Below are 20,813 nucleotides of genomic sequence, written 5' to 3'. Positions count from 1 at the left end.
TTTCCAATTTCTGTTCTGCAGCTCAACACCCTTAAACCCTTAAACCCTACTTTCTTCAGCCAAAGTTAACTACATTCTACTAATTCTACTAATCCTTCAAGTCGCAATTGTCACTTCCTCCAAAAAGCCATGTTGTACTTTATCTATTTTAACTAGGAATTACCATACCTCCACTTGAGACTCATCACACTTTTTTCTGTACTCTTCCTGTGTATTGACCGTCTGCTGTGACCTACAGTAGTTCTCAAACCTAAGAGTACATCAGGATTACCTGGAGAGCTAGTTAAAATGTGGATTTCTGGGCTCTGCCCATCCTCTGATTCAGTGGAGCTGAGCTTGAGCCTGAGAATTTGTATTTCTTACAAGATCCCAGATGATGCTGATGATGCTGGTCTGAAAATAACACTTTGGTAACCACCTGCCCAGAAGAACCCTGTAGTAAAACTGCAGATAACATTAATGAGACATAGATAGCCCTTTAGGAATTCATAATCTAATGGAAATGTCAAAAGCTGGCTCCCCTAAGACTACCTTTTGGTAAGACAAAACTGAGTTTATTGAGGTAGAGAGAATACCACCTCAACAGAGCCTTTTAAGTGCCTTGTGTTGGGGGTGGGGAGAAGTCAGGGGGAGTAATAGCTGAGATTTTTGAGATTTTCAAGTTTGTTTGAAAGCAGGTCTTCCAGGGTAACAACTTGGTTAGGACTGGGTAAGAATCATGGTATGATAGTTTAGAATTGATAGAATAAGATGAGGATTTTGAGGCAAAAGGGGTTCAAAGAGCTCTGGTGTGAAAACTATCAGTTGATGCTTTCTGTTGAAGAGCTGATGTCTTCGTTCAGGATGTTCCTGAAATGAACCAGAGCACAGTAGAGTAGTAAAGTCATATTAACGTAGACAGTCAACTAATAGTTTCAGAGACAGACACATAAAGTGTGTCTGGAAATACCAAGTACATGTCTCATAAACATTCAAAATTTTGGAGGAGTGGAAAAGAATGCATATTTATTAAGAACCAATTATATTACACATACAGTGAAGTGCATGTGTGTGTACGTGTGTGTGTGTATATTTCAACTAACTGTATATGTATATTAGATTTTTGTGAGAATTATGATTATCCCTAGCTAATGCAGATAATCCTTATTGGGACCTTAGGATAAGAGGACCTTTGGATAGAGCTCTTTTTATATTATCCAAAACTCAGGGTCTCTTCTTTTTGGGAGAGATAAGTAGTGAGTATGATGATTTTAAAACACAGTAAATTCTCTATATAGAAATAATAGAAATAAGTATATATTTTTCAAAGCCTGATTGGCAAGTGAGCTTTATTTTGGGAAGTAACTCAAGCTCTAACCTTTCGTGGAATAAAATTGACATCTGTTACCTTGCAAATCAATTTTTAGGAACACCCTAAGGTGAGTGTATTAAAGTTACACCTGAAAAAGACAAATTAAATCTTTTGAAATTCAAATTCTGGCACATGATTCAATGTTTAAGCTCTTGAAGAAATAGTTAAAACTTTGTACCAAATACACTCTATGTTCGGTCACAATACTTGAAAGAATACCCAGCATGCTTTTTACAGATTCCAAAATCAAACTAGAATATATGCATAATATAAAATAAACTGACTTAGATTTATTCATGACAGGCTCATAATGCATGTTCTATAAAATCACTGAGGTGAAATTCATTTCAATGTTCTTTTGCTAAAGTTTTGAGAAAACATCTGAAGGTAGCACACCTGTAGAAGTTATCAAATACTTCCATTCATGCTAATGGTATTCACAACATAAAAATTTGCTATCTTCAGAAGCATCATTCTATTAGCAATAAACTATTTTGCATGCAGCTGTTTTCTCCCTTTGCCATCTGGGCTTTTATGACACCTTTCAGTCACAGATTTCTCTGTGCTAACTGCAGCTAAGTCAAGTTGGTGCAAACAGGACTTCAGAGAGTAGGGTGTCTTAACCGGGACCACATAGATTTTGAAACAATAAGTGCAAATGTGGGGCTGAAAGAGAAAGCACAGAAAGATATTGCAGTAAGTGGCCATAGCCTGCCCCACATCTTCTCTGTAATGTGATGGAGAGGTATCAGGATCAAGAGAAACATGCTATCTCCGTGCACAACATACTAAAGTGCAAATGTAAGAGAAGATTAAATATGACTTTAGCTAGGCGGGAGGATGAAATAAGGCTGTTTGAGGACAAACTATAGAAGTTGCCAGAGGCATAATGCAGTTATCTTTCCCAGCGTCTACTAGATCTGGGTTTCTCCACCTGGGGGCTATTGGCATTTGAAGCTGGATAACTCTTTGTCTTGGGAGCTGTCCTGAGCACTGTAAGATCTTAAGCAGCACCCTTGGCCTCAACCTACTATATGCCAGTAGCACACCCTCAGTCTGACAACCCAAAATATCTCCAAACATTGCTAAATGTTCCCTTGGGGTAGGGTTGCCAGATGTAGCAAGTAAAATTAGAGGACCCCGAGGTAAATTTGAACTTCTGATAAACAGCACATAACTTTTTGGTATAAGTATGTCCCATGCAACATTTGGTGTAGAATTGTACTAAAAATTTATTCATTGTTTATCTGAAATTCAAATTTAACTGGGAGTCCTATATTTTATTTAGTAACCCTACTGGGAGGCAAAATTGCCCATGATTGAAAACCCCTGCGCTGTAGATCCCACTAAATTAAGAGCAGACACCCAAGAGACTCTTAACTGACTTGACTGACAGTGTTGCTTTCCTTTACCTCTCTGAGGTTACCAGTAACCTTGTTTACAAAGGGAGGGTTCATTAACTTTCCCCTCAGGGTTGACATGAGATCTAAAGGAAATAATGTATGAAAAATTCTTAGTACAATGCCTGGCATAGGAAGCAGTTGATAATATGTTCATTATTATTACCTTAGGATCCCTCACAAGATGGTGTCATAATAGTTACTGGTCTCTGGACTTAATTTTCACTAACAGGAAAGACTATTACAGAAACAACAGGAGCCCAGCAGTGATTCTCAATCTTGGCTACACAATGAAATCACCTGGGCAGTGTCCTCCCTGATGTCTGTATCCTACCTCTAAGAGATTTGGATTTCATTGATCAGGAAGGTGGCCTGAGCACTGGGATTTCAGAAGATCCAGAGGTCCTAAAATGTGTAGCTAAGGCTGAGATCCACAATGGGAACCACAAAAATGGGTTGGGATCCAATCTAGAGAAAAGGTGGACATGATTTCCTACATTCATTTGTTCAACAGATACAATACCTGAGTGCCTACGATGTGCCAGGCCATATTCTAAGCAGTGAAGGGAGTCCCTGTACTTGCTGAATGCTAGTACGGAGAGACAGACAATAAATAAGACATTTTAATCTAATTTCAAAGATTAAAACTGAAGCCTACATGAGAGATGATAGCATTCCAAACAATCAAAGTCATCAATACTCTTACTGAGAAAGCAAAATGGGGAGAAAGCAGTGTGACTTAACATGTTCTCTGAGTTTAGTTCCTAGAAGAGGTAAAAGTAGGAAGGGCATATTAACCAGGACAAGTAAAAGGATGGCATAAAACTGTAAAGAGTGTTAGAAAGGTCAAAACACAGAGCGAGGTTTCAGAAACACTAAAGGAACCAGCCAACTAGGATCATTCTGTGAAAAGGGAAGTCTTTGAATAAAGGAGAATAGGAAGCTGGTATAAGGCTTTCTTCTTGAGGAAGATGTACATTGTTGAACCGATGATTAAGACAGAACAACTGTGCCTATTTTGCTTTTTCTCAATTAAGAATGAATGAGCTACATGTCAATTTAATAATCTAGCCAGAAGAACCTAGAAGGGTAGAGGAAAGTTTTCTTCCTCCCCAACAGAGCACTGATCGTATGTCAGGCTTGTGTCAAATGTCATGAACTTACACTGTTTTCATTAAACACTAGGTCACCATTGCTACCCCAGTGTGATAGCTGAGGAAACTGAGGCTAGGCAGTGTTCACTGAGTTATTCACGAATACAAATCAGGAAGCACTAGAGGCAGAAGGCTGTCTGTCTGGTTTAGCATCTCCCTGGTGCCTAGTCAGGGCCCCACATCTGTTGACTGATTGAATCAATAAACAAACCCCTGAGCATTATTAAAAAAACAAAAATGAATGAGCTACTAGAAAATACAAAATAAAAACTGTGACATGGAGATTTATAGGCTAAGGTAGGTGAGGATATAGTGAAAGACCACCTACATCCACTTTGCATAACTTGTAACCTCTTTGTCCAGAAAACTTGATTATCAGGATATTTTGATATGTGGTCACAGACCCTTTGGTAGTAATAGTATGAGAATGATAGTGTATTTGTGAAAATTATATTCCCTTTTGTACCAAACAAACCTCAAATATATATAATGACTTAAATACAAGAGAAATTTGTTTCTTGTTCAAGTCCAAAATTGGTGTTCCTGAATGGTGGGTGGCTCCCCTCTAAGAGTAGATTCAGGGACCCAGGTTCCTTCTATCTTGTGGCTCTACCATCTTTAACAAATGGCTTCTTGGGTCTTCCTGCCTATCTGCTTCCAGGCTGTGAAAGGGAAAGACCGTGAAGGGTCATCAGTGGGATGCTCTTGTGGGCCAGGCCTGGAAGTAGCACACATCACTTTTGCAATCCTTCCATTGGCTAGAACTCAGTCACTTGGGCACCGTGATCAAAAAGAAAGCTGGGAAATATAGTATGCCCAGGAAGAATAATCAGATTTGTTGACAGATAACCAGTCTTTACCAGGATAACAGGAGATCTGCCAGAAAACTATAGTTAGATGAATAATTCAAATTTCAAAGGATGGGGCTGAAATGGAGTTGAAGGATACAGAAACAACAAAGGTTTGAAACCCATTGGGAGGGGATAAACAGTGATCGGAGTCTGTACCTCATCTTCTTCTGTCCATTAGAAAGGCATTTAACAAATATATGACATAGTTGATAAATGAAAACTGGGTGATGGTATCATTTAGTGGATTCATACTTCTTCAGATAAGTGTGTCCAGCGAGTGGTAATCATTGTCAACCATGAAGGCACTCTCCTGTGCTGTGCCCTGGGACTCTCCTTGCCCATGTCCCAAATATTTTTAGGAACAACTTGAATAGAGATAAATTTGTGGCTGAGTCAGGGAAAGAGATAATTGAACGATACTTCAGTGAAAGGATCAAGAGTAGTTTCAAAATGATCTCAGAAATCTAGAACATGGGTCAGCAGAATTTTTCTGAAAACAGCATGGAAGTAAATATTTGGGGCTTTTGGGTCATAAGGTCTCTGTCACAACTAGTCATCTCTGCTGTTGTAGCATAAAAGCAGCTATAGACAATACAGAGATGAACTGGTGTGGCTGTGTTCCAGTAAGACTGAATTGATAAAAACAGGTACCAGGCCAGATTTGATCCATAAGCCATACTTTGTTGAACCCTGATCTAGAAGTATAGGCTGAAATTTGAAGGCAATAAATCTAAATTTGTTTACTTAAGGCCAAGGGACAATGGGTCTAACACTGAACATGTGTGATATCCTTTCTAATCAAAATAGAGCTGCAAGATAGGTATTATTTGCTCTTATTTTACAGATAAGAAAGCTATATCTCAAAAGTAAATACTTTGACCCAGCTTTCACATCTGGAAAACACGTTATGGGACATCCTGCCACTTTAACAAATGTTTGGGTGAATCGAGAGTCACAACTCATTACTCAAGTCAAAGATGGAGCATTTCGTGTGGCAGCACTCCCTGTAGAAAAGCCCTGGGTTCTTCTGGCTCTGCTCTTATCCAAGTGTGTGACCTTGAGAGATTCGCTTGACTTCTCTGGGTCTTAGCTAACAAATCAACAAATATGAGAGGCTCAAACAGATAAGCACCAAGGTCTCTCTCAGATCTAACAGGGTTGCTGTTACTAAATTAAGGGCAGCATGTGAAAGAGAACTGAGACTTACTCTTTATAGCTCTAAAAGCAATTCTTTTTAAACTTCTTCTAATATAGTTTTACCTAAAACCAATATATAGAACATAAAAATGGCATTTTATGAGCATACATTTGTTTTACAAGTTCAAATTTATAATATTTTCTGATCATAAAGACATTTATTGAGAGAATTAGGCTGATGGGAATGAAACTGAAGTTTTAAACTGGGAGTGATGGATGATTGATGGGTTCTTAGCATCAGCACCTCAGCATTCTACTCATTGTGTTTTGGTTTGTTTGCTTTTGGTTGTGAAATGTCAAGAAAATTCTTATTCACATACATCATTTAGATGGTAAATTAATAAATATTCTTGGAATCTGAGAATACTCGTCAGAATATAGAAATGGCAAGAGAGGCCTGAAAAACAAAACGCATGAATTTGACAACATAAATCAGGAAGTCTTTTGTATACTAACTTGGAATATATGATAAAAATCAATGTAAATTAAGCATTTGTAAACCCTTGTATCAGTCAGGGTTGGCTAAGCTTCTGCTATGGTGCCCAATGAACCCCTAAACCTCAGTGACTTACTGTAATAGTGTTTATTTCTTTCTTTCTTTCTCGCTCATATTACATGTCCAATTCAGACTGAAGTTGCGGGGAGGGACTCTGATCCACGTAGTTTCTCAGGGATCCGGGCTATTGGAGATGGCTCCACCATCTCATAGCTGTGCCACCTGAAGCAGGTGGTATCCTTGGTTGCTGAGGCAGGGGCAGGGGCATATGGAGTGTAGAACATTGGCTGCTTTAAAAAGAGGCTGTTTCTTTACACATGGGAGTGTAAAACACGTCACTTTTGCTCAGTGTTTGTCAAAACTAGCCTTGTGGCCCTATTCAGAAGTAAATGTGTGATTTGTGTGAACTAAATATGCAAAGCACTTAGAAGAACTGTAAAGGAGCAGATCTCAAACATGGCTCATCATCAAAAACTGAGGTTCCTGAGCCCCACCCTACAACCCTGGAATCAGGATCTCTGGGGTATAGTAGGGAAATCTGTATTTTTTTAAATGTTCCACAGCTGATTCTCATTAACTGCAGGATGTTGCTGCTGGAACAGGAATGTTTTTAAAGTGGAGGAAAGGCAACAGTTAGATCTATGGATTTGAGATTACCCAGCTGCAGTGTTGGAGATGATTAAAGAGGGGAGAAACTAAAAGCTGGGAGGTTTCATGTCACACAACACGTAGGGTTTAATGACCAAACATAAGTGCATGTGTTTATGTATCATGCAGCCTAACAATGCTGTTGTATCTTTCTCTGTATGTTTTAAGAATCTCCTCCCCACACCTTTCTTCCTTAACTCCAGAAAATTAGTAGAGTAGGCACAAAGTGGCTTCCAACCAGTCTTTGTTCACTTCATTCATTACATGTTTTTCATGCCACTGCTGCTCATGGTGTTGGTTGTAGAGCCAGCTTAGTTCCCATAAGAGGCCCTGGGTAGGGAGTGGGGAGTGGGGTAGGTGGGCTTAGTCTGCTTCTCTCTTGAGAGGTAGCTGGAAGTGGTCAAACTTTTCTTCATGCCTGTTAGAACAGCACAGAATCTGGTTCTATTGATGTTTCTGTTGCCTTGTGAGAGCTAAGAGTAGATCTGCAGTGGGAGAGAATGGCCAGTGCATGACTCTTTTGAAAATCAAACCTATCTGGCTAGTGCTGGATTGACCATCCAGGTTTGGGTTTCTCTTCCTGTATGCAGTCTGGATTTTGGCTAATTTACCTGGTATTATTAGCATCTTTCCCATATGTTGTTTGGGATGGGGAGGTGGGGAGTCAAGGAACCCCCATACACTTTAAGAAGAGGATTAGGTTCTCTTCCTTTCAAATATTATGCTCAGCACTTACCAGTCTTCTGCTCATGCACCCTGGCTGAAACAAGTGGAATATTGATAAGAACTTGTTATTGCTGCCCAGAACTTTGTCTAAGAGAGATGGATGGACTTGTAGGCAGGTTCTATTTTTATTGCCATGCTTCATTTTGTCTTGTATTGATAGACCCCAAAGTTCAATTCCCCATAGCCCCTCCAACAAGAAAAAATAAAAATAATAGTATCTAATTACCAGCTACAGACTGAAGCTGGAAACTGGCATTTTGGTATAAAAATAATAGCTAGCAACAGGCTTAGGTTTCTCCAAAGTTGTTTTGCTCTTTCTTTTCCTTTTTGCATTTCCATTTTTCTAATACCTTTTAAAAAAATACAGAGCAGAGATACGGAAATTATTTCTAATATGGTCTAAACTAAAACAACTGATAACATACAAATGTAAACGTTCATAAGAGACTACTATGAACAATTACATGCCAATAAATTGGATAACTTAGGAAAAATGGATAAATTTCAAGAAAAATTCAACCCAAAACTGAATCATAAAGTAATAGAAAATCTGAACAGATCAATAATTAGTAAGAAGTATGGATCTGTAATCAAAACATCCCCAAAAACAAAGGCCCAGGACCGGATGGTTTCACTGGTGAATTCTACCAAACATTGAAAGAAGAATTAACACCAAAAGAAACTACAGGACACTTATCTCTGATGAATATAGATGCAAAAATTCTTAACAAAATACTAGCAAACAGTGGGATTTATTCCTGGGATGCAAGAATGATTCAACATATGTAAATCAATAAGTGTTATATACCACATTATTAAAATGAAAAATAAAACTAATATGATCATCTCAGTAGATACAGAAAAAGCATTTGACAAAACTCAGTATCCTTCCATGACAAATACTCTCAATAAATTGGGTACAGAAGGAATGTACCTCAAAATAATAAAGGCCATATATATGATAAGCCCACAGCTAAAATCACACTCAGCAATGAAAGGCTGAAAGCTTTTCTTCTAAGATCAGGAAGAAGAGTAGGGTGCCCACTGTCACCACTTTTATTCAACATAGTACTGGAAGTTCCAGCCAGAGCACTTAGGCGAGACAGAGAAAAGGCATCCAGATTGGAAAGGAAGAGGTAAAGTTACAGATGATATGATCTTGTATATAGAAAAATCCTAAAGACTCCATAAAAGTACTGTTAGAACGAATAAATAATTTCATAAAGTTGCAGGATACAAACTGACAGAGAAAGTCAGTTTGTTGTATTCATATATGCTAAGAACTATCTGAAAAAGAAATAAAGAACACAATCCCATTTACAATGGCATCAAAAACAATAAAATACTTAGCAATAAATTTAACCAAGGAGGTGAAAGATCTCTACTTTGAAAACTGTAAGACACTGATGAAAGAAATTGAATAAGACACAAATAATGGAAAGGTATCCTGTGTTCATGAGTTGGAAGAATATTGTTAAAATGTCCATACTACCCAAAGTGTTCTGCATATTCAATGTGATCCCTATCAAAATTCCGATGGCATTTTTCATAGAAATAGGACAGACAATGCTAAGATTCATACGGAGTTGCAGAAGACCCCAAACCGCCAAAGCAATCCTGAGAAAGAGGAACAAAGCTGATGCATCACACTTGCTGATTTCAAATTTATTACAAAGTCATAGTAATCAAAACAGTGGGGTACTGGCATAAAAACAGACACATAGGTCAACGGAACAGAATCAAGAACCCAGAAATAAATCATGCATATACCATCAACTATAATGGAGCCAAGAATACAGTTTCTTTAATAAATGTTGCTGGGAAAACTGGATAGTCACATGCAGAAGAACGAAATTCGACCCCTGTCTTACAACATACACAAATATTAACTTGAAACAAGGTAAAGACTCAAATGTGAGACCTAAAACCATAAAACTAAAAGAAAACAGGGAAAATCTTCCTTGACATTGGTCTTGGCAATAAATTTTTGGATATGACTCCAAAAGCACAGGCAACAGAAATGAAAATAAACCAGTGGGACTACATCACAGTAAAAGAAACAATCAACAAAATAAAAAGCAAACCTAAGGAATGGCAGGAAATATTTGCAAACCACTTATCTGATAAGGGGTTAATATCCAAAATATATATGGAACTCATAAAACTCAATAGCAAAAAACCAACAATTGAATTAAAAACTGGGCAGAGGATCTGAATAGACATTTTTCCAAAGAAGACATACAGATGGCCAAGAGTTACATGAAAAGATGTTCAACATCACTAATCATCAGGCAAATGCAAATCAAAACCACAATGAGATATCACCTCACACCTGTCAGAATGGCTGTTATTAAAAAGGTAGGAGATAAGTGTTAGCGAGGATGTGGAGAAAAGGGAACCCTCATGCATTGTTGGTGGGGATGTAAATTGGTACAGCCACTATGGAAAACAGTATGGAGGTTCCACAAAAAATTAAAATTAGAACTACTGTATGATCCATCAATTCTACTTCTGGGTATATATCCACAGGAAATGTAATCACTATCTCGAAGAGATATCTGCACCCCCATGTTCACTGCAGCTTTATTCACAATAGCTAAGACATGGAAACAACCTAAATATCCATCAGTGGATGAATGGATAAATAAGATGTGATATAGATACACAACGGAATATTATTCAGCCATAAAAAGGAAATACTACTATTTGCAACAACATGGATGGACCTTGAGGGCATTATGTTAAGTGAAATAAGTCAGACAAAGACACATACTGTATGATCTCACTTACATGTGGAATCTAAAAAAACTGAACTCATAGAAACAGAGAGTAGAATAGTGGTTGCTGGGGTCTGGAGGTTGGGGGAAATGGTGAGATGTTGCTCAAATGGTACAAATTTCCAATTTCAAGTTGAATAACTCGTGGAGATCTAACATATAACCTGGTGACTATAGCTAACAATATTGTATAGTTGAAAGTTGCTAAGAGAGTAGATCTTAAACGTTCTCATAGCACATATACAAAAAAGGTAACTATACGAGTTTATAGAAATGTTAATTAACTTTACTGCAGTAATCATTTTGCAATATATACTCCTATCAAATCATCACATTATATACCTTAAACTTAGAATATGTTCTATACCAAAAAAATAAATCCAGCAATTCAACTTCTGGGTATAGAGAGAAATGAAAACATATGTCCACAAAATAATTTGTACATAGATGTTCATAGCAACATTACTCATAATAGCCAAAAAGTGGGAATAATACAAATATCCATCAACTTATAAATGGATTAATAAAATATGATATATCCCTATAATATTATTTGGCAATAAAAAGGAATGACATACTAATACCTGCTACAACATGAATAAGCCTCAGAAACATTAGGCTAAGTGAAAGAAGTCAGACACCAAAGACCAGATATTGTATGATTCCATTTATGTGAAATGTTTATAAAAGGCAAATCCATAGAGACAAAAAGTAGATTAGTGGTGGTCTATGCCTGTGGTGGAAATGGGGAGTACTAGAAATGGACAAGAAGTTTCTTTGGTGGGTAATAGAAATGTCCAAAAATTAGATTTGGGTGATGGTTTAACAACTGTGTAAATATACTAACAACCATTGAATTGTATACTTTTAACAGATGAATTATATGGTTTGTAAGATCATATGTCAATAAAGTTATTTTAAAAATAAGGCAAAGGGGGCTTCCCTGGTGGCACAGTGGTTGAGAGTCCGCCTGCCAATGCAGGGTACGCGTGTTCGTGCCCGGTCCGGGAAGATCCCACGTGCCGCGGAGCGGCTGGGCCCGTGAGCCATGGCTGCTGAGCCTGCGCGTCTGGAGCCTGTGCTCCGCAACGGGAGAGGCCACAGCAGTGAGAGGCCCGCGTACCGCAAAAAAAAATAAATAAAAAATAATAAATAAATAAATAAATAAATAAAAATAAGGCAAAGGTTTGCTGGAGGAGGCATGCACGATATATAAGGACACTTTTTTTTTTTCTTAAAGGATGAGAGGAATATATGTGGTGATATGGCATGATAAGGAGGAAGGAACCAGAGTGGAGAGAGAAAAAATAATAAAACGCAAAGGAATAATAAGGCTGACAAGTCATAGACAACACACACCAGACTAAGGTCAAGAATTAATTTGGAGAACGAGAGGCATGGACGTGTAAGGACTTCCTTCCTTCTGAGGCAATATATGGAGATGAGCTTGTAGATTAAAAAGGAAAGGGGAAGAAAAGTGAGAGTGTTTATATTTCATGGCCTATGATTTTAAGTCATTTAGAAGACCAAGTAACATGTTTGCGTAATGAATTTGGTAACTTCAGGAGGATGGTGATGGGTCAGACAACAAATGGGAAGAATAAAAAGGAAAGATGACGAAATGAGTAAAACGATTTTAGAGACATTAGGGCTTAGCTGAGTTTAAATAAAAACTTGTAAAGCACTTAATCATCAAAGTTATACATTTTTATCCAGCAGCTCTAGCTTTCCATGAAACAGAAGCAGAAAAAATTGATGGGTTAACTGCTTGTAAACCTGTATTTGAACTGGTAGAGTACAGGTTCCTACTAAGGTTAGATGTAAAAGTGCAGATTTAATCAGGTATAAAATACTCAACCACTATTTTGGATATGATTATCACAAACTAATGGCAGATTTGAAGATGTAAAATATATTTTAGAAAAAGGATTTCACTGTAGTTAATCAGGATTAGACTTAAGTCATTGAAATTCAATTTGTAAAGCTTACTGAGCCTCTCTGAGATCTTGGAAGTGGTGCTAAGCTTGGTAATGCTTCCTTCCTTATGAAATGGAAATCGCAGAAAAACTGGGATCCACTTACCACTCTACCAAATGGGTTCCAAGGAGGTACAGAAGGAAGTCTGGAGCAGTGCTTTCCTAAGCAGCACATCTGAACACAGGGATGGTTGCTGAATATGCATATTCCTGGGTCCTTACTCAGAAACACTGTGAAATCACACTCTGGGGGTACAGCCCAGACAGTCTATACATTTAACCAAGTATAAAAGTGATGCTGATGTTAGAATGGTGAAGTTTGTCCAACCTATTAAGAATTTAAGCTGAAAATGGTGATGATGGGAAAAAGATCAGTCAAATAATTTAAAAGGGGGGGGGGGCAGGGCGGAGGATAATCTTTAATGGTTTGGCAAAATGCTTAAGTTCCTCAAAGATGTTTTCTGGACTCCACTGTTCGGTATGATTAGCTCTTCAACTTCCTAGTTCAAACCTTTTCTTCAAATGCATTAATAATCTGGTAATTCCAAGAAAGTTTATTTACCGCATGGGAAAAACTAAAACAGCTATGAACAGATGTGAAAGGAAGAGAATAACCAGATCTCACAGGAAACAAAATCGGGTAGTAAATGTCTGTCAAATGTCGTTGCTCCTTCTCTGCTTAAAGGAGGATAAAGTTGCACACTGAAGCCCTAATTACCTTGCCTTACAGGACCAGAGTCATGGAATGTCAAACTCTAACATCAGTTCATAATGCCACGGCGAACTTCGAACGTGACGATTAATGCTTTATTTTACAAAGATGGTCTCATAAGGCTTCCTAGGAAGCATTTTATCTGGGTTGTTTTATGTTAACTACGACTTTAGTTTTACCTTAAAACTAACATTCTCTCCTTCCTCTCACCCACCCCGCCCACCAAAATTTCAAACTGCAAAAGTTTCCTGTGGATTGTGCCCCTCCCCCTAACACACAGAGACTCACAGAAACTTTTGGACACACAGAAACTTTTGGACACTGCTGTCCTAGGCCCCCAAACTCTCCGCAAATCCAGCGAAGCCTCCCCAGGGCCATCCTTATACCCTTATAGCCTTATACCCGGCTCTACCCTCGGGTCCCGAGGCTCGGCCTCCTCCCCTTTCTCCAGCAGTCCCGAAAGTCCGGTCGGGTCGGGACTGGGCGGGGTAGGGCGGGGCAGGCCTGCTCCATTGGAGCCAGGCACGTGGGGGGAAGCGGATAGGTTCGGTTCGGCTTGCTAAAAGGCCGCCGCGTTTCGACGCTGCCTCTGTTCCAGGAAGTATATATCTACTTTACAAGCTAAGTTTGGCCCGAACTGGCGTTTGGAAGCAACAAGAAAAACTTTTCAAAACTTTTGTCCAGCTTCTTTTCCCCCGACGCCTAGTTCCCTGATGGTCCGCCCCGGGGCCAAGTTCCGGACGTCCCCTCCCCTTTTCCCTCCCAGCCTCCGGTGAGGCGTGCGGAGCCACCGCCCCCAGTGTCGGCTCGGACGCGTGGGTGGGCGAGCACAGAGTCTCGGCGGAAACCGTTGGCCTCCTCGGCGCCTGCCCGGCGGCAGCATGGACTACCTGACCACGTTCACGGGGAAGAGCGGGCGCCTTCTACGAGGCACAGCCAACCGCCTGCGGGGGTTCGGGGGTGGCGGCGTAGCCCGGCAGGTGCGCTTCGAGGATTACCTGAGGGAGCCCGCCCAGGGGGACCCCGGGTGCGGGTCCCCGCCCCACCGGCCCCCGGCGCCGTCCAGCCCGGAGGGACCCGGTGAGCCCAGCCTTCCTTCGCGTCCCGCGCGGCCGACCCGGGCTGAGGGCGGGGGGCAGGCGGAGGTGTGGGCGCTGCGCTGGGGTCGCGGCCCCGCGGGCCGCCGGCGTGAACGGGGTGGGCGGGGGGTGCGGGCCGGGCGTTGGCAGGTGTGCCGGGCCGGGATGGCGGCGGGACCGGGGCGAGGAGCGGAGGGCTCGCTCTGCTCTGGGGACGGAAGACTTGCTCGTGTCTGCGTCGTAGCTTTTCCTGCTCTGCTCTTCCTGCTTTCTTCACCTACGCTCGACTTTCCTTACCCCGCCAACTATTTCAAGGGTAGGATCCCTTCGTTTTTCCCTCTCCGTGAGAGGTGAATATTGAACCAATTGTGACGCTCATGTTTTCCCTCTTAGAAATCATTAAGAACGCTGTGCTTGACTTGGGTTTGGATTGGGTCATTGTTTTTATTTGATATTTGACAACTGTTAGAATTCACATAAGCACTTAATACGGCTTTGGAAAAGAAAATGTTTAGCGTCCACGGGAACCCAGTGGATTTTTGTGTCGTGTATTTTGAAAGGCTGCGTGTTGTCTTGAGGTGGCAGAACCTGGAAACTTTCCCCAGTTATCATTTCTACTGCCTGTTCAGTTTTCTTTTGTCATAGTGGGGTTGTACTGCCCTTTAAAAAATCAGTCATAATGACAGGACATTGATGTCTTACGGAATTTTTAAAAGCACTTGCTGAAGCGGTATTTGCATCATGCATATGGTAACTTCTCCAATGTCGTTGGCTTTCCCTGAGTTAATAAGTGGCAGACCTCTCCTAATCATATTTTATTCTTGTTACCTGTTTTAATATGCATTCTGGTGTTATGAGAGTAAATTATGTGAGTATTAGTTTAGAAAATAGAGAAAAGTACAAAGAATATAAAATCTATCCATGACCCACATCCTAACATTCATTTTAAAGCACTGAAACTGTGAGGATATCTATTGATTGTGTGTGTGTGTGTGTGTGTGTGTGTGTGTAATTTAAGCTTTGAAGAAACTTGAATATTAAAATGTAATTTTATCATGGTCCCTTTTATTAATTTTTCTTCACTTTACATAATATTTTTTCTTCACCATTCTTGTTTATGGAATTAGAAAAATGAAAAAGGGGATACTTGGTTTCTGCTTTGAAGGACATTAATCAGATGCAGAATCCTCTTAAAGGTGGGACCAGGGATGAGGACCAGAACTTTAAAGTGTTTGAATAAAGGATTTTTTTTTTTAATGAGACCTCAGTTGATTAATTGAAAACAGTTGAAATGTGACCAGCCTCTAGGTAGATGAAGAACTGAGAAATATGTGGTGTAACTTAACCTGGAAAGGGATATGATGAATAATTTAACAAATTTGCCCAAATATATACATCTGATTCATTGATTCAGAAACATGTATTGAGCACACTGCTATATCAAACACTGTCCTTCAGAGTTACAGCTTCAAAATACTATACCGATTCCTCTTCTGTTGAAGCTGCCTTATGAACTCATGGCACTTTCTTTAATATTCATCGTGCCCCCAAATCTCTTGACACAAGTTAGAAAGGCCTTGTGATGTCAGTTTATGACCAAGGTCAGTGGACAGGTACTTCTAGCATTAACTAGCTGAAAGAATTTGTATAAATTACTTAATCTCTCTGGGTGTATATTTTCTCATTTTAAATGAGGTTGATTGGATGATCTCAAAGGTTCTCAACTCTGGAGCTCTTTTTTCATTTGGAACAGAATTAGTGAACATGATAGATGGTAAAGCTACAAATTAAATAGCATTTGGGGTTAAAAACATTGTAAGTCTATAAAGTTATGCCTACAGAGTTCTGAAGGTAGTTCAAAAGATGAATGCCCCAGCAATAACTTGATTACCCCCTCCCACTCTTAGAATAAGTATAGCTTCCTCAGTTGACTCCTTTGAGAGGCAACATGTACACATACAGGTAAAAAATAAATGGTTCTTCATTAATTTCTAGGCAGCCTTTGCTTAAAATGAGAGATCTTTTCTTGGCAACTGCCTACCAGATAGGTTTCGGGTATAGGGTTTTTCTTTACATTTGTGTCCTTTGGAATGAGTATTTGTTAGTCTGTTTAAAGGATTTCTTCTACTCTTTCTGCTTGTGACTACCTTTATTTTAGATTTTTATAACAGCTGCTTAAGTTCCCTGTTATTTGTCACCCTTCCTTCAGTTCTTTCAAATGTCCTGTGTGTTGTAGCAGTATATCTTGTGCAGACACTTCTACACTTGTAGATCGGCTACACTCCAGGACTCCATTTGTTGTTTGTGATCTTACCCCTCACCATTTCATGTTCAGTAAAGGTGCTGATAAAATAGTTTTACCATTGACAGTTTAAGGATGCACCAGATAAAACTTTGGTCGTACGTTTCTGATTTTAACTCTTTCTGTAAACAAACTGCTTACCTGACAGTGTTAACTGATGCCTTCACTCCTCTCCAAGCTTTTGCTTTTACCAGTTTTCAGTGTTTGCTGATTCCAACATTATAGTCCCCTCAGGAACATCTAATTGGGACTTAGACACATTAAGGAGCTTATCACACCATTGCTCTAGTTAATAACAATTACAAAGAAGACACACTATGACACAATTTTTGCTCCTGGTTAAAGAGTAAATTATGTTCTGATTCAAAAAAATTTTTAGACCTTAAGTATAGATCAGGTTTGGAGGCATCACCATAAACCTGTATTGGGTAACCTTTAAAAGTAGTCAGTTACTAGATCACATGGTAATAAGTAAAAAAATTTAACACATTTAGAGTTTCAACTTAATTGTAGCATAGTTTTTATCATAAACTTCCTTGTTATGTCAACTCTGCTCTCCCACTTGGTGACAGTATACTTTAAATACATCTCACTCCTATTTGAAGTTTCTTTTCATTTACTTTTACCAATTAAACAGTATCTTTTGGGGAAATGACAAGAATAAGAGTGGCTAAGAACATTTTCTATGGAGCAGGCACTAGCAGATACTTTTATTTAATCCTAATAAAAACTCTGTGAGATAGGTACTATTTTTTTTTTTTTTTAAATTTTATTTATTTATTTATTTATTTTTGGCTGTGTCGGGTCTTCGTTTCTTTTCGCGGGCTTTCTCTAGTTGTGGCAAGCGGGGGCCGCTCTTCATCGCGGTGCGCGGGCCTCTCACTGTCGCGGCCTCTCTTGTTGCAGAGCACAAGCTCCAGACGCGCAGGCTCAGTAGTTGTGGCTCACGGGCCCAGTTGCTCCGCGGCATGTGGGATCTTCCCAGACCAGGGCTCAAACCCGTGTCCCCTGCATCAGCAGGCAGATTCTCAACCACTGCGCCACCAGGGAAGTCCCGATAGGTACTATTATTATCCCATTTTCCTGACAAAGAATCTGGGCCAGGCAAAGAAATAAGGGATATAGAATCCATTTGAGAGTTATCTTCCTATTTCTAAGAGTTATGTCAGACAGGAAAAAATGTGAGAAGAATGCAAAATTCTATCATGTGTGATGTTAAAGTTAAAACAAGTTAAATTAGGTAAAGGATAGGATGGATAGCCACTGAAATTTATTTAGAATCAGAAGGATATTAAAATGAGATGAAAACGTAAAATCCAAGGAAGGTGTAAGAAAACTTAGATATATTTTAGGTTGGAAATTGCAGATGCAGATTGTCAGGAAGAGTTAGATAATAGTTTATCTTGAACCCAGAGAAGACCAAGTACCTGTATAGGATTTGGAGTACCAGTTGTTACTATTAAAAAAACAACTCATGGTGCTGGTCACTCATGGAAGAGGATAACCCTAGATGTCGCCAGTCTTAGTCTCATTTCCTAAGGTGAGGGGGAGAAGAATCTCTTCTTGATAAACAACCTCAATCTGCTCTGATGGTAACTCCAACTAAGTTTGAGGTCTTAATATTGTTTCCTTTGTCCATTGGTTCTCAAGCATGAAGTAGATTTGCCCATTTTAGAATTGCTGCTCACCTCACAGGATGGCTGAACTCAAGGCTTTTACATTATCTGTGTTTTAGGACAAAACTGCCTCTGAGTAGTTGAGGCTACAGTAAAGCAATGAGTCTCAGACTTTAATGTGCCTCAGAATCACCCAAAGACTTGTTAAAACAATAAATGCTGGAGAGGGTGTGGAGAAAAGGGAACACTCTTGCACTGCTGGTGGGAATGTGAATTGGTTCAGACACTATGGAGAACAGTATGGAAGTTCCTTAAAAAACTACAAATAGAACTACCATACGACCCAGCAATCCCACTACTGGGCATATACCCTGAGAAAACCAAAATTCAAAAAGAGTCATGTACCAAAATGTTCATTGCAGCTCTATTTACAGTAGCCAGGAGATGGAAACAACCTAAGTGCCCATCATCGGATGAATGGATAAAGATGATGTGGCACATATATATACAATGGAATATTACTCAGCCATAAAAAGAAACGAAATTGAGCTATTTGTAATGAGGTGGATAGACCTAGAGTCTGTCCTGCAGAGTGAAGTAAGTCAGAAAGAGAAAGACAAATACCGTATGCTAATACATATATATGGAATTTAAGAAAAAAAATGTCATGAAGAACCTAGGGGTAAGACAGGAATAAAGACACAGACCTACTGGAGAATGGACTTGAGGATATGGGGAGGGGGAAGGGTGAGCTGTGACAGGGCGAGAGAGAGGCATGGACATATATACACTAACAAACGTAAGGTAGATAGCTAGTGGGAAGCAGCCACATGGCACAGGGAGATCGGCTTGCTGCTTTGTGACCGCCTAGAGGGGTGGGATAGGGAGGGTGGGAGGGAGGGAGATGCTAGAGGGAAGAGATATGGGAACATATGTATATGTATAAAAAAAAAAATGTTGGACCCCTCCTCTAGAGTTTCTGATGAGCCAGGACCCATTATTTGCATTTCTAACAACTTCTAAAGTAATGCCAATGCTGCTGATCTGGGGACCACACTTTGAGAATCACTGCTTTCTTTAGTGGGTAAGTCTTTTACCCTTGTTAAGGTTAGAAGTAAATATGGAAATGATGAAATTTGTTAAATGCTTAGTATTTTTGTATTAAGTTTAGGAATAATCAGTGTATTTGGTCTTTAAAATATTTGTTATATTTCAGAGAATTAGGCCTATTAGAGTGCATACAAATTAGTCTAAGAATCTAATTGAAGATGAATACTTATGTAATTGTTTTTTGAGTGATTTTAAGTTAAAAGGTGCAAGTATTTAGCTAAATTTTGAAACTATTGGAATGTTTAAGAGAACTTAACATTCATTATATTTAAAACTTTATTGCAATGTATTTACTAGAGTTAAGTTTTTAGAAAGGTTTTCTTGTTAGAGGCAATTAAAGTGTTTACGATAATAGATGCATAAATACAATTTAGTATATATATGTGAGAGAATTTAATTACTCGTTTGTATTTAAGGATATTTAGTTTGTTTTCTGTTTGAGTTGATCAACTATCAAAAGCACCTTAGAAAGTGTGTTAAATGTACTAGTTTTATAAATAGAATACACTTACAGTTGAAGGCTTAAAGGAAAACTAGATTTTTATATTTGTACTTCAATAAATCAAACATTAATCAAAAAATAAAGTAACTGCAAATAGTTTTTTTCTGTGTTTATAAAGACTCCCTAATGGCCATCAGCAAACTTACATTAAGAGACTCTTGATACATTTTTTTGAATGAATGAATATTAGTACAAAAAAGGGGCATGTTTTAAGACCAAATTAATGTATTAGAGAAAGGCCAGAAATTAGCCTTTGTTTTCTAGCAATCAGTGAAAAAGGGAAATGTGATCAGACATAAATCACAGTGTCACTAAAATAAAGATAAACCCGTTGCTTAGGCGGGTAAGAAAAATGCAACTTTTCCTGATAGAATAAAGAGAAAAAATTCTCATGGAATTCTAATATAGCAAAAAGTGTCCTCATCATCTTTATAGTAAATACAGATTCTAATTTCAAAAAGCTATTTTTTAACACCGTTCTTTAATGTAGTTCAGTGGTGTGACAACAAAATGCAAGGTAGTAAAAACAGTTCTATACAGGACGAAAACAACCCAAATATGCAGTTATCTGATGGTTTGTCTTAACTGAGGGGTAGGTGCTAGATTATAAACTTTGGTAAAACTAATGCATGCTAACTATGAAGAAGTCATGCATAACAAATATTAAAGCTTAAAAGCCACCTCCAATCCAACTATATAGTGATGTCATTAATGTTAGGGTAGGCATTATTGTTAAGATCTGTTTTATGAATATATACGTATAAAATGATGGATAGATGGTTAGAGGGAAAGAGTGACTGAAAGATATTTGTTTGCCTTAAGAAAGTATTTCTTAAATGGTGTGTCTAAAGTTAAGCAGAATCTGCAAAAATATTAAGAGATTGGTATTATTGTTACATTCTTCTTTCAGTTTTAG

The 20,813-nt window shown here is 38.9% G+C and overlaps 1 protein-coding gene across 11 annotated transcripts in view; it reads left to right on the top strand.

The window, feature by feature from the left end:
- OXR1 (oxidation resistance 1) overlaps positions 1 to 20,813 on the top strand; it is a 380,712-nt gene that overhangs the window by 257,649 nt on the left and 102,250 nt on the right. For 2 of the 11 annotated variants that reach the window (XM_079902320.1, XM_079902317.1), the window contains exon 1: positions 14,048 to 14,368. The exons of 8 other annotated variants lie outside the window; for them this stretch is intronic. In XM_079902320.1, the coding sequence (XP_079758446.1) occupies positions 14,170 to 14,368 (199 nt within the window). In that variant the 5' untranslated portion in view covers positions 14,048 to 14,169. Of the gene's footprint in view, positions 1 to 13,995; positions 14,369 to 20,813 lie in introns of those variants that run through there. One more of the 11 variants, XM_079902315.1, reaches the window with a different exon arrangement.

This window comes from Stenella coeruleoalba (assembly GCF_951394435.1).
Source record: "Stenella coeruleoalba genome assembly, chromosome: 17".
NCBI classification, from domain to species: domain Eukaryota; kingdom Metazoa; phylum Chordata; class Mammalia; order Artiodactyla; family Delphinidae; genus Stenella; species Stenella coeruleoalba.
Note: the sequence above shows the minus strand (reverse complement) of the source record. Positions and strands in the feature narration are given on the sequence as shown.